The sequence below is a fragment of the Canis lupus genome, chromosome 29, assembly GCF_011100685.1.
Source record: "Canis lupus familiaris isolate Mischka breed German Shepherd chromosome 29, alternate assembly UU_Cfam_GSD_1.0, whole genome shotgun sequence".
NCBI lineage: Eukaryota > Metazoa > Chordata > Mammalia > Carnivora > Canidae > Canis > Canis lupus.
The window spans coordinates 26,897,606-26,912,279 of record NC_049250.1 but is presented as its reverse complement, the minus strand read 5'-3'; the positions used below and the strand labels follow the sequence as shown (position 1 = coordinate 26,912,279).

Below are 14,674 nucleotides of genomic sequence, written 5' to 3'. Positions count from 1 at the left end.
GGCTGTTGGGCTCCCTACATGGAGCCTGCTTCTCCCTCTACCTGTATCTCTGCCTCTCTCTCGCTCTCTGTGTCTGTCATGAATGAATAAATAAATAAAAAATCTTTAAAAAAAAAATGAAGGGCCAGACAATAAATATCTTAAGTTTTATGGACTATGCTATCTTTGTTACAAATACTCATCTGTGCCATTGTAGCATGAAAAGCAGCCATAGACAATACATAAATAATTAGGTGTAGCCATGTTTCAATAAAACCAGTTGTTGGCAGGACTTGGGTCTCAGGTCATAGTTCAAGAGGATCCCTGCTCTAAAATATAAAAATTTGGGACGCCTAGGTGGCTCAGCCATTGAGCTTCTGCCTTTGGCTCAGGGTTTGATCCCGGCGTCCAGGGATGAAGTCCTGCATCAGGCTCCCTGCATGGAGCCTGCTTTTCCCTCTGCCTATGTCTCTCTCTCTCTCTGTCTCTCTTGAATAAATCAATAAAATCTTTAAAATATATATATATATATATAAATTTCACATATGAGAGGCACACCTTGGTGGCTCAGTGGTTGAGCATCTGAATAAATAAATTTACACGAATAAATAAAATAAATCTTTAAAAAATTCCACATATGAGAGAATGCCAGTGTTTTAAGATTTTGAAGATTTGAAGATTTTCAGTGATGATTTTTAAAGGTTTTGGATATATTAAAGAGTTATGAGAAATATCATAGCACTACATTCTCTTGTAATTCCAGACAAATATACGTTACTTTTTATGAAGCCAATGCATTTCTATAGATGATAAACTGTAATTTTGACCAAGACTTTTTAATTTAAAATCTGTAGTTGCATATAACTGCCACAATATGAATAGTATATTTGCCAAGCTTCCAAATATTTATAGCTGAGAATGAATTCACCTTTTTTTTTTTTTAAGGATTTTATTTATTTATTCATGAGAAACACAGAGAGAGAAAGAAAGGCAGAGACATAGGCAGAGGGAGAAGGATTCCTGTGGAGAGCCCAATATAGGACTTGATCCTGGGACCCTGGGATCACGCCACTAAGGCAGACACTCAACTACTGATTCACCCAGGCATCCCATGAATTCACATTTTTAGAAATATTTGGTGATGATATCAACCTACTGGAATAGGTTTTAATTTGAAATGAACTTTGACCTTAGGAAGGTCCTTGTTTATTGCTGATAACATGAGAGTGAGTCACTCAGGAGTATGTAAGCCACTCAGTCTTATAAGACTACTGCAAGCCTATGAGTAGGCTTACTCATAGAAAGATGACTTAAGAAAGAATAGAAATAGAAATAGAAATATTTATATTATTAATATAAATAGAAAGATGACTTAAGAAAGAATATTGGAAAAGAATTTACCAGTTCATATTTTCTATCCTGAAAACCCTACAGTTATGATGTTCTGACACATTTGAAGTTTTGAAATGTGTCATACTTCTACTTTTGATCCTAAACTTACAAATCCTATATACATGGCAAAAGCCAATAGCCTCAATCACTGTTATCCATGTAAGAAGCCACACTCTGCAATTCTAGGTTGTTTTAGGGATTTCTAGATCAATCAATTTAAATGATAGAGAAGTTCACAAAAATCTAAACAATGCTCCACACAAATTCAATTCACATATCAAAAGATTGGTTTATGAGAAAAACCTGTTTCCACTTATACAAAAATGTACTTAACCAGATATTTGTTTCTTACTGTTATCAATATAAAAGAAAAACTAAATTCAATTCACTAAGAAATTCTTCTTCAATGCATTCTGTTGCTCTAGTTTTACTGTATCTACTAGTCTAACTCCAAAGTAAATGTGTTTTTATTAGTAACTGAACAGAAGTAAATCTTTGATATTTGATATTTTAGCTACTGTAAATTATCAGCTAAAATTTACAAGTTAGCTGGTAATTAGCCACGAAGAAAACACAAATCTCAAGACTGTGTAAATTCTGTGACACAATTCAAATATGTATATTTATTTAAAACCTTTGTGTTTCACCATATTTGTAAAATTTCCTAGGATTAAAGACAGTTATCTTTTACAATAGGGGACAGTTTTCCACTGAGGGTATTTTTTGCTTAAGAAAAATCCGATAACATCAGTTAACCCACAAGTTATCTAGAAGTTAATTACCACATAAATGAGAATTTGTCCTTTTCTGCAGTATGATTCTAACATATGCTAAATATTAAAGATCATTGATAGCATGATTAAAGATGGCCACAATAAAGATTATATACACAACAGTTTAAACAATCTCAAGTTATTGAAATGACTCTATTTTACTAATCTCAGAAGGTGCTCAATTTCTTGAACATTACAACTAACCATATATCTTTTTTTTTTTTTTTTTCTAACCATATATCTTAATTCCACCTTTACTCAATCCTGAATCATCTGTGTCAACAGAAATAATGATTGCCATACAAACTTCAACTAATTATCCCACCAGGACAGGACCATGATTCTATGATGTGCCAACAAGTTGACAAATGAGGGATTTAATTTATTATTTGTTTCATTTATTCATCAAAAATTTATTGTGTGCCTATATGCCAGGAATTACATTACACTTTATAGTTATATCTGTAAGCAAGGCAGATACACAGAGCTTTGCCATCACAGAGCTTACAATCTAGCAAAAGAAAAAAACAGTGTGGGGCAGCCCCGATGGCTCAGCGGTTTAAGTGCCGCCTTCAGTCCAGGGCGTGATCCTGCAGACCCGGGATCAAGTCCCACATCAGGTTCCCTGCATGGAGCCTGCTTCTCCCTCTGCCTGTGTCTCTGCCTCTCTCTCTCTGTGTCTCTCATGAATAAATAAATAAAATCTTTTTAAAAAAAAAGAAAAAAACAGTATGATCAATAAATAACAAAATCAATACGCTCAATAATTCTTTAGAAAAAGACAACTCAAAAAAAAAAAAAGAAAGAAAAAGACAACTCTGCCACTAAATAGACAGACATGAACAGTTCTATTTAATATAGTAATGTTCTAGTTAATATGGTAATATATCGGCCACAAGCAACCAAGGCTCTTTGTGGTAGTTGGAAACATTCTTCTAATATGTAAGGACTATATATATAAAATGTACAATTGGGATTTACACAGTTATGTTTGACAGTTTAATATGATGTCAGACAACCAGAAATTTTAAATCTTCATGGCATTTTAAGAGTGCATAATTTATAAAATTGCTGTGCTCAAAGTCTTTGCTTGTTAGTAAAAACAAATTTTCTCCTAGGAATTATATAAATGTTGGTCAGATTGTATCAGATAGTTGCCAAGGTCTAAGCAGAGTCACAGAATGTCATGAGTGAGACAGAAGAGGTATGAACAGAGTCATATGGCTATTCATTGGCAAAGTAGGATCTAGAAGCCTAATTTTCTAATCCAAAGTCAGTTTCACTTTTCATTACACCAGCCAGCTTAACATGCCTTATTAAGAATACAGGGTAGGGTGTGTGCAATTTAATACAGCCAACTGAAAAAATGACCAGTATGAGGAAAGGCACTAAAAATTTTCAGCTTTTAATTCATAATCAAGTGCAAATGAAACTATAATTCAACATGGAAGGCGATTCTGTGATATAGTAAAAAGGATTTGTAAAAGTTAAAATACATATTGCCATCTACACTTTAATTAAAAATTATGAGTCAACTCAGTAGGGAAACTAAAAAAATAAAATAAAATCAGTTTTTTACCACTGAAAGATGAAAACATTTTACTTTTAACCATCTGTTCAACTGATAATCTCTTTCTTAAGGATAGCCTGTGTCTTCTTTTTGGAAGCACAACAAAAAGAAAAAACATTTAAAGTGAGATCTTGTTAGTTGATTTTTTTTTTATAATGATAATTACATTAAACTCCCTTTAGGTCTTGTACTTTCCAAATTAGGAAACAAAAGACAGTTGCTCTCCCTTGATAAATAACTCTACATATATATTTCCTACCTTAAAAAGAAAAGTGATAACTCATATCTGTAAATAATGTGTGCTGTATTTCCTAAATAACTTTATCAGTATCTGTAACATACAGACATAGGCCCTTGTTCTAATGATTACATGGTAACCCTTTATTTTCTGATTCACCAAAATGGAAGAGAAAGGGAGTTTCTACTGAGACAGGAGGAGTTTTTGAATCTCTAGTGTTACCAACAATTTCTTCCACATTAAAATAATTGTGGAAAGCTTAATTATGCTACTTTCTTAAAAGCCATATATATAGAACTTAGATAAAAAGTAAAAAGTATTAAATAAGTGGAAAATAATTATCCATTGTTAATATTTTAGCATATTTTGTCTTTTTGTCTACATACATTTTTACAGTTTCTATCCCAGTATACATGCAGTTTGTATTCTACATTCTTCTCCTCTGATAGAATCATCCCCTTTAAAATGTATATACATTTTATGATTACATAAATGTATATATATTTTTAACTTGCTTCCCAAACAAAGCTAAAAATTTAGGTGATATTATTTTTTTTTACATTGTAATAAAACCATAAGAAAGAGATAACTGTTTAGAGCCAAAGGCTCTAATTTATATCCTGCTTCCAACTCTTATAATAGCTGTGTAGCTTTAAGCAAATTACTTTGCTTCTCTGATCCCCTTATCCTATGGTGCCATGTGGGATGGTTTTAACAAAAATATATGAAAAATGTCTAGCACAGTGCCTGATACATATTGTTCCATAAGTAATGGTTATTATGGAAATCTTCTATATTTCAAATGATTTCCTTAGACTAGATTCCCAGAAGTAAAATTATTCAAAAACTATGAATGTGTTTTGGGCTCCTGATACATGCCACTAGATTTTTCTCCAAAATAGTTACCTTAATTTAGACCCTCAATAGTAATGTATGTGCCCCTGATCAGCAATATGTTAAAAGACAAATTAACTTCACAAAGAAAATTAAGGTTAATAAAAAAGCCAACTGCCTAAACAAAATAAAACTTTAGTATCATTTACATATATATATATATATGTGTGTGTGTGTGTGTATTATTAATCAATTAAATTCAAATAGACTTACCCTACATTAGGGGCTGGTATCCCTTTATGGGAGGGAGATAAGGTCTGAAGTTTGTTTCCCAAAGAGCTGCTAACTGAAGACACAGTTTTACCTGAAGGCACACCTTATAATAAAAAAGTTATTAGTTTTAACAACATTCTGGAAAAGAAATATCACAGAAAACAGAGCATCTGACAAGGAAAACAATGCTTTAGTGGCAATAGATCTTTCTGGCAATAAATCAAGTTATCAACTAAGAAAAGATTTTTAAAAATGCAATTTCAGAGAATAACATATAGCATTCTTCATTTTTAACTTCTTTATTATAATTCATATAAAAATAAAAGTACACTTCAGTTAGTCAATATCTTTAATTCATTAAGCATGTATCTATTAGGACAACTGTCAGGTTCAGAGCAGTATACACAGAAATGAGGGAAAAATACTGTGGTCAAAGAAGCAAGACAAGAACTTGGTTGACTACTCTGAAGAAGTGATTTATCAAGAACAACATCCAGGATGGACATTCAAGGTGGAAAAACAGTACTACAAAGTATCTTAAGTAGAAGTTATTAAAAGTTACTTTATTTTTACCCAGAAAGAATTACTTATCCTCCACATTTCTTCCTAATTATAAATCTATTTTAATAATCCAGAACAGGACACTAGCTTCATTTCTATCCCTACAAAAAAAAAAAAAAAAAAAATCATGTTATTTTATGAAGTTCATTACCTACAACAGTTTTGCTAGTGCCACTTGGTTGTGGTAATCGTGAAGATCCTGATGACGCAGTTCCAGGAGAATTTGACTTTTTAAGTGCAGGAGGCTTATACTAAAATAATGAAAATAAACATTTTATCAACATCGCTTTTTGATTATAGGTTATAAACTATTATTTCAAAAGCTCACATACCCTTAACTGAGCAACTTTTTAAATTAGCTACTAAATTACCCAAATTGAAAAAGTATAGACTAAAATAAAACACATAACCTCAGAGAAAGGTTTCCCAAAATATGTTCCATCTCAAAACTAGTGTACTAAAAGTTTGGCTCAGCTGTTCCGCTGCTAAAATAAACTAAGAGGAGCTCTGCCCAGTTCACAGAAAAAAAAAAAAAAAAAATAGGCCAAATGGAAAATATGTCTCCAATGTTAAGATTTTTAAATGCCAAACAAATATTAACAGGAAAACTTAAAAACACCCAATGATGCTCACTTAGTAGTGCAGATTTAAAGGTCAAAATTTTTACATATTCCTGGGTGTGATTTTATATTTCATATATATAATCCAGCCATATTTCCTAATGATAATAATTCACAAGAAAAGTGTGGACAAGTTTTACAATAGCTGCCTTATGGATTTCCTGAATGTGAAGAGAAAAGAGCTAATTCTGGCTTCATTATCCTCACCAGATTATGTTAGATGAATAGACTATGGGTTGAAGAAAGATAAGGTACTTATTTCTTCTTTCCTCTCTAGAAAGATATCATTATCAATTTTATTTTACTATTTCTTACCTGAGCCAAATGTTACGGTTACTGAATACTAAAGTATCTTATTGATCATCTGCTCCAATATAACAAAATGAACTTCCCAAGGTTAGACCCTAACTTAACAATAGAACAGGAATTAAGACTCATGCCACTTTAGTTCTGGCCCTATGCATCAACTATAAAGTGATTACTGTACTTGAGATTTAGCCCAATACATATTTAGACTACTTAGCACTTTATGTGAAAAACTGGTTTTAAAAATAATATTCAAAAATCAAATTATATTTTAAAACCCATGATCAGTATAAAATTTAAGATATGCTACTACCAAAAACTGTTAGCTAAAAATAAATTTTAAAGTCAAATATTATACCCTTAAAAATTTAGAATGTGACCTTTTAAGGAAAATAAATCTTTTTTTTTTTTAAAGATTTTATTTATTTATTCATGAGAGACACAGAGAGAGAAAGAGGCAGAGACACAGGCAGAGAGAGAAGCAGGCTCCATGCAGGGAGCCCAACGTGGGACTCGATCCCAGGTCTCCAGGATCCCGCCCTGGGCTGAAGGCAGTGCTAAACCGCTGAGCCACCAGGACTGTCCAGGAAAATAAATCTTGATAAAAACACTTCTCTCTCATATACATACACATACATACACACACACACACACACACACACACACACACACACACACACACTCCATGCACATTTGGCATTATTATGCCAGGAAAAGACATTTCTTAAGCACTTGGCAACTAGATAATCTTCAATAGCTGTCTGCCAAATGAACAAATGACTAAAAAATCAAACAAAACAAAAACAAATGACTAGGACCCATTGGAGATAAGCCATTTAAAGACACTGTTTCTTTGAAAATCTCAGAGGTGTTTCTGAGTTAAAAGGGCACTTGGCAACTGATGAATCACTAAATTCTACCTCTGAAACTAATAATACACTGTGTTAACTGATTTTTTAAAATAAAAATAAAAAATTATTTTTTAAAAAAATAAAGGAAAAGGGCATCTAGGAGCCCCTGGATAGCTCAGTGGGTTGAGTGTCAGACTTGGTTTGGGCTCAGATCATGATCTTGGAATTGTGAGATGGCCAGGTTCCAGCTCCATACTCAGAGGGGATCTGCTTGGGTATTCTTTCCTTCTGCCCTTACCCCACTCACATACATGTGCTCTTTAAAATGAAAAAATCTTTAAAAGGGGATCTCTCATTAAAATACCAATGAAGACATTAGGAAAGATTTCAAAACTAACAATATGGACAACAAGCCCTAACAAAGACCTGCTAAAATATCGGAGCCACATCTACTAAAAGTAGGCTAAATAAAACTGGTACCAACCAAGAGCAAACTGATTGACATAAACAAAGGGTGCTGGTACAGCATATTACAGATGCAGAGGTCAAATCTTTAGGCTGGGCACTGGTAGCAAGAGTCTGGTACCATTACATAGCAAGGACTAAACGTTTTTATGTACATATTAGATATTAACTTAATGTCTTACAACCAGAAAAAATATATATTTATTTGAAAAGGTGCTTTGTTTTTCCCCTCTCAGTATTAGGCCTCTTACTTTTTTTTTTTGGCTTTTATGTGTGTGTGTTTTGAGAGAGAGACAGAGCGAGAGTAAGCAGAAAGGGGAAGAGGGAAAGAGTAAATCTCAAGCAGACTCCTCGCCCAACGCAGAGCCTGAGGCAGGTCTCATCTTATGACCCTGAGATCACGACCTCAGCTGAAATCAAGAGTCAGGTGCTTAACTGACTGAGTCATTCAGGTACACTAAGCCTCCTATTGTTTTACTCAATTTTATTTATTTATTTTTTTAAAATTTTTATTTATTTATGATAGTCACACAGAGAGAGAGAGAGAGGCAGAGACACAGGCAGAGGGAGAAGCAGGCTCCAAGCACTGGGAGCCCGACGTGGGATTCGATCCCAGGTCTCCAGGATCGCGCCCTGGGCCAAAGGCAGGCGCCAAACCGCTGCGCCACCCAGGGATCCCTGTTTTACTCAATTTTATTGTCAGGATTTCTGAGATGTCCGGATCCTAACCTAACCTTATCTATCTCCTATAATATTTCCTATTACTTTAAACCAGAACTAATCAGGTTATAGTTTCTATCCTGAATCCTTACACTACTCTGAATGCTGCATTTAAAACATATTCACCTGTCTCTCAGTAACTTGCTGTTCCCCTGACCCAGATACACAGACTCCTTCCTTACTGAGCTGCATTTCATCTATTCTACATTTAGTTGAAATTCCACTGGAGGGACACCTGGGTGGCTCAGCGGTTAAGCGCCTGCCTTCAGCTCAGGTTCACGATCCTGGAGTCCGGGGATCAAGTCCCACGTCGGGCTCCCTGCATGGAGCCTGCTTCTCCCTTTGCCTATGTCTCTGCCTCACCCTCTCTGTGTCTCTTATGAATAAATAAATATAATCTTTAAAAAACAAAAATTCCATTGGGATAACAAAGGCTTTCAGGAGGACTCTAGTGATTAACAATTTTTTATAAATCCATTTTAGTGATGAGAAGAGCAAAATCACCTTATTTTTATAGTTATATTCAATACATATTTCTTTCATTCATTAAATATGTATTCGTTAAGTGTTTATTATTTCATGTGTTTTTACACAAATCACAAATCTCATAAATTTCCTTAGTGAAAGGTTTATGCTTACAAAAACTTTTCCTGAAATTGAAAAAGCTTAAAGAATAAGGAGGGCATTCATTTCTGATAAAATAGTAAGAAGGCACAATTTGGACTGACCTTTCAACTAACAAGTAAAAGTGCTCTAAAAAGTATAAAAAATCACCTTATAAGCAGTGAATGTCAGATAAGAAGACAAAAAAAAAAAAAAAATCTAGGCCAACACCATTTGAGATTATAACAATAGTCTGGCCATCACATAGATTTGCTATATAAATCTGCATTACTAAGTGGCCAGCCAAACTAAGCCAACAATTTAAAGTGCTTCCAGACTGGTAGTACTCTTGGATGTCTGGAAGATACAAGAAGGCTCTTCACATGAAAAATTTTCATGAATAATTTTTTTAAGGGCAACAAGCACCAAATGATCAATAATTATTTATATAATGATATAAGAAACCATGATTGAGAAAAAAACATATCTATAAAGATCACATGATACAACAATTGCCAGATACATAATATAAAACAATTATGCTTACTACATTTAAATAAATAAAAGGCAACTCTGAAAATATTAACAGGGAATTAGAAACTATAAAAAGTAACATGGGAAATTAGAAAAATAGCCAACTTCAAGAAATTAAATACAGTAACAGATTACAAACTTAATAGTGGAGGAGTGAAGTAAGTAAAGGAGTGCTTAACTGTCCTATAGACAAAATAAAAAAAGATCTTTTAAAAAATGAAGATTCTAAGAGACTAGAAGCCATTCAAAATCAATTCTAGAAAACTGATTAACTGTATTCTGGGTTTAACTACAGGAAAGAGAGGAACAGGGAAAGGGAAGGGAGAGACAAAGAAAGAAAAGGAAAAAGGAAAGCAAAAAACATAACCTATGTTTGGCAAAAAATAGTCAACACTATAACCCTAGTGGGCATAAATGTATTACATATAAGCAGTGAAAGTCTTCAAAACAGTTATTACTAATATGTTAAAAAAAATAAAGGGATATAGACAGAAAAACTAAAGGAAAATATGGTAATAGTGAAAAAACACACAAAAAAATCTCAATAGAGAAGTAAAGGCAAAATATAGGCATTTTTTCATTTTTTTGCCCAAACCAGAAAATTCCTTGCACTCTTGGGAGGTTAAAGCAGCTTTGTAAGATTGAAGGAAAATGACAAAATATGGTAACTGAGATATACAAGAAGAAATGAAGAGATCTGAAAATGGTAATACATGAGTAATATGTAAATAAAATACAAAATATGTGTATCAGGCAGCAGCCGCAGAAGAAAGAAAAACAAAGTATATGGGGGTGTACACAAACATACATGTGCATGTATGTATGTAAATTATTATAATTTATTTTCTTCTAATTTCTTTAAAAGATAGTTGACTTTTAAAGGGTTAAGTATAATACTGAATAACAACATACATTAAGAACATTGATGGGTCTATCTATCGATAGATATATATATATAACAATTAAACAATTAACACTAAGATTAGTGGATTAGTGAGAAGTTATGTGGAAATATCCACAGATGGGGTAAGTTAAGAAATGCACTGTTATTCCTAGGGTAACCATTTAAAAAAATAAGACTACTGAAAGCCAACAAAGTTCGCTTAAAAATATGACATTAAAAAAAAAAAAAATATGACATTAACAGCGTGCCTGGGTGACACAGTTGGTTAAGTGTCTGACTCTTGGTTTGGGATCAGGTCATGATCTCAGGGTTGTGATCTCAGGATCCTGAGATGGAACCCTGTATCTCAGACTCCGCACTCAAGAGTCCTCTGAAACTCTCTGCTTGAGAGTCTCTTTCTCTCTCCCTCTTCCCCTCCCACTCATGTTTTCTCTCCTCTCTTTGAAATAAATAAATCCATTTAAAAAGGGTATGACATTATGAAAGCTTTTGTGTCACAGTATGCTTAATGAAAAACAACAGTACTGTATAAATTTCATCTAACAAAATCCTTATATGGTTTACGGCTCTTGAAGTGTTTTCACATAGACCATCTCATTTGCTTCTCACAAAAATCATATAGATTACTTCACAAATAAAGGAATAAAAGCTCTCTTACATGAATTGTTACTTGCCTAAAAGTTCATAAATAGTAGTTGGACTTGACCCCAGCATTTCACTCTCTCGGGTGTTTGGAAACATTCAGTATTCACATGATTTTCAAATGTGGATTTTTACTGTCATTTTCTCACTCTTCTAAACCCTTGTCCTCTGAATCTGCTTCAGGTTACTTTTTAACTAGTACTACTATTACTAGTACCACTACTTTTTAACTAGTTTTCTTATATTTTTCTAATACCTTTTTCCACATGCAATATTTTGAAGACTCTACTAAATAAGTCCATTCAAAATTAATAGTCTTAAATATTTGTTCTCAATTAAACATTGAAATTTCTTACCAAATCCCTGAACAGTAATATAAAAATTTTAGCAGGTAAGAAAACTGCAACTGAATGTTCTGGAAAGCATAAGCAAAAAATTGTGAACCTCAAAGAGTCATTTTCTCATTTATTTGTAGAAATAATTGAGCATTTCACCTGTGTCCGAGAAGATGCCTTTCCTTTGGTGTCAGTAGAAAATTTGCCTTTATTACTAATACGTGCTGCCTGTTCTTTACAGAAGTTAATATGTCTATCAGCTGCATTTTCATTAAATCTCCTCTGGCAATATGGACACTGAATATAATCTAAAACAGAAAAAAGAAAGATTAATAACATAATTCTTGAAGTGAAACATAAAGAATTTTAAGTTTTTATGAACATATTTCAAGATACTAACAAAGTAATAACATTTGATAAACAAAACTTGTCATTTCCTTATAACCACCGAATCTGACTACTAAACTTAATAAAGACGTTCAAGAAAAACGTCTGTTGGTATATGATAAATTCTAATTTTTTCCCAGCTTAGAATCAAATTTGAGGGGGAAAAGAACCCCAAAAGATAGATCTTTAGTACAAAAGAATAAATAAATAGAAGAAAAACAAGCTTTCTTAAATGCCTTTATACTGTACCATATGTTTTTTACCATATCTACATATTTTTATACTGTAGACTAAGCTAAGCAGTAAAATCACATTACATTAAAAATAAAATTTAAAATTTAGACTCATCTGTTAAAATCTTTTATTTTAATTAGGGGAAAACTGTCAAATAGTTTAATCAATTTTATACAGTTGTATTTTCTCTTAGAAGTCTCAACAGATGGAAGAGATAAAAATATACCTCATTAGCTAAGATACTTACTATCTGGGCCTTTATAGAAATAGTTTGTCAGCCTCTCCACTATGATAAAGTGTTAAAAATGATCATATCTAAATTTTCTAAAGGACTTCTTTTTTAAAAAAAAATTATTATTGAAGTATAGCTAACATACAATGTTACATTAGTTTTAGGTGTACAACATGGTGATTCCACAATTCTGTTATTAAAACCACACCACCTTAGTTACCATGTCACCATATAATGTATTTACATTATTGACTATAGTCCTTATGCTACGTTTTTCATCACCCTATTTTATAAGAACTTCCCTTTACTAAGAAATAAATCTCAATCAAGAATAGTAACACAATTTTCATGCAGCTAACTTGTTATATTAAAATAACTACCTCTCTAGGCTATTCTAATAGCCAATGTCAAAGTGTCAATTGTGCAATTTTAAATCTTTCAGTATCTCAATATCTTATATAGGTTTGCCAGCATTTTGCCTTGCTTTTGATAACAAGCAACTCTTATCTACCTAATAAAGAAAATATAGTAACATATGAATTTAAAGCATAATTTAGGTAAACCAATCTATATGGTGTTTTCCCCACATGAATATGTACCTTTTAGAAACAGTATTATGATTTTTTTCTTTCCCAGATGAGAAGATACCAAAGAACTAGGCAACATAACAATCTGAATCTTACCAAATGACTACATTTCAAATGATAATGCACATCCTCAAATATTTCCTGGGATATTAACATTTGATAATTACTAACAATAATTTTTCAAATGATATTTTAATGATTTATGTTTAAATGAGTATTGAGATAAAAAGATCATATTTCTATGTTCAACACCAACATAAGCCTTTATGTCTTATGTTGTCTTTATAAGCCTAAATGCCTGAATTATCACCATTATTTTATAGCTCAATTTTTAAAGATTATGTTTCAGCAGGTTCCGTTATTATAAATTAACTCTTAGTAACAACTTAAAATTTATAAAAATTCCATCAATATTTTCTCTTCATATGAAGATTTCTGTCTACAATATTCCACATACCAGGATCATAAGAGGGTGGAGGAGGAGGAGGAAGTTTTCCACCCTCTTTAAGTGCCTGATCAAGGCCTTTAGCTGCTCTTATGGTAGCAATGAATTCTTCATGTTTTCTTCTCCAATTAGATGGTTTCTTTGGTGGTTCAGGCTATGTACAAATAAAGAGAAACCCATTTCAAAACATTTTTTAAAAAAACTAATTGAAATAAAACTTGAGGAAATGCTATATTGTTTCAAATGTTTTCTTATTAGGAGTGCTTAAATTATTTTCTTCCTAAATTTTTAATTAAAAAAAAAAAAACTTCATGTAATTATATGAGATTTTTAAATTGCAATTGTAATTATAATAAACACTGCTAAATTAACTTCTTAGGGGTTGCATCCATTTAAGCTCCCACTAACAGTGTAATTTCCCTATATTACCACACTTTCTCCAACAGAGAGTATGTAAAAAAACTTTTGTTTTTTTAATTGACTGGACAGGTGAAAAATTATTCTCTCTGGTTTTATCTGGCTTTTCTTTATAATGAGTGAGTTGAGCATCTTTTTATATCATTAAGAATCATGTGCAATGCCTTTTTTGTGAACTGTTTATGTGCTTGGTCAACTTACCTGTTGGGTTACTGGTCTTATTTTTTTTTTTTAATTTTTATTTATTTATGATAGTCACAGAGAGAGAGAGAGAGAGGCAGAGACATAGGCAGAGGGAGAAGCAGGCTCCATGCACCGGGAGCCCGATGTGGGATTTGATCCCGGGTCTCCAGGATCGCGCCCTGGGCCAAAGGCAGGCGCCAAACCGCTGCGCCACCCAGGGATCCCCGTTACTGGTCTTATTTTTAACAATTTCTAAGTTATGGGCACCTGGGTGGCTCAGTTAGTTAAGCATCTGCCTTTGGCTCAGGGTCCTGGGATCAAGCCCTGCATCAGGTTCCCTGCTCAGTGAGAAGTCTATTTTTGCTCTCTCTCTGCCCATATCCCCTATTTGTGCTCTCTTGCTCCCATTCTCAAATAAAATAAAATCTTAAAAAAAAAAAAAAAAAAACAATTTCTACCTAAGTCTTTATAAGAGACTAGCCTCAGCCCTACCCTACAATATGACTATCTTCTGATCTTGTCTAAGGATCTTCTGATATTAAGAATTATTTTTAAAATATAGTTTAATTTACTTGTTCCTTTTACGGTC

General features: G+C 32.8%; 1 protein-coding gene across 5 annotated transcripts in view; it reads right to left on the bottom strand.

Moving 5' to 3' along the window:
• ZC2HC1A (zinc finger C2HC-type containing 1A) overlaps positions 1-14,674 on the bottom strand; it is a 113,666-nt gene that overhangs the window by 83,418 nt on the left and 15,574 nt on the right. For all 5 annotated transcript variants that reach the window (XR_005381112.1, XR_005381113.1, XR_005381111.1 and 2 more), the window contains exons 4-7: positions 13,498-13,639; positions 11,760-11,908; positions 5,772-5,871; positions 5,060-5,162 (exon numbers count right to left, since the gene is read on the bottom strand). Coding sequence is in view for 2 of the 5 variants with exons in the window: in XM_038579574.1 (XP_038435502.1) it covers positions 5,060-5,162; positions 5,772-5,871; positions 11,760-11,908; positions 13,498-13,639 (494 nt within the window). In the remaining 3 variants the exon portion in view is untranslated. The remainder of the gene's footprint in view (positions 1-5,059; positions 5,163-5,771; positions 5,872-11,759; positions 11,909-13,497; positions 13,640-14,674) is intronic.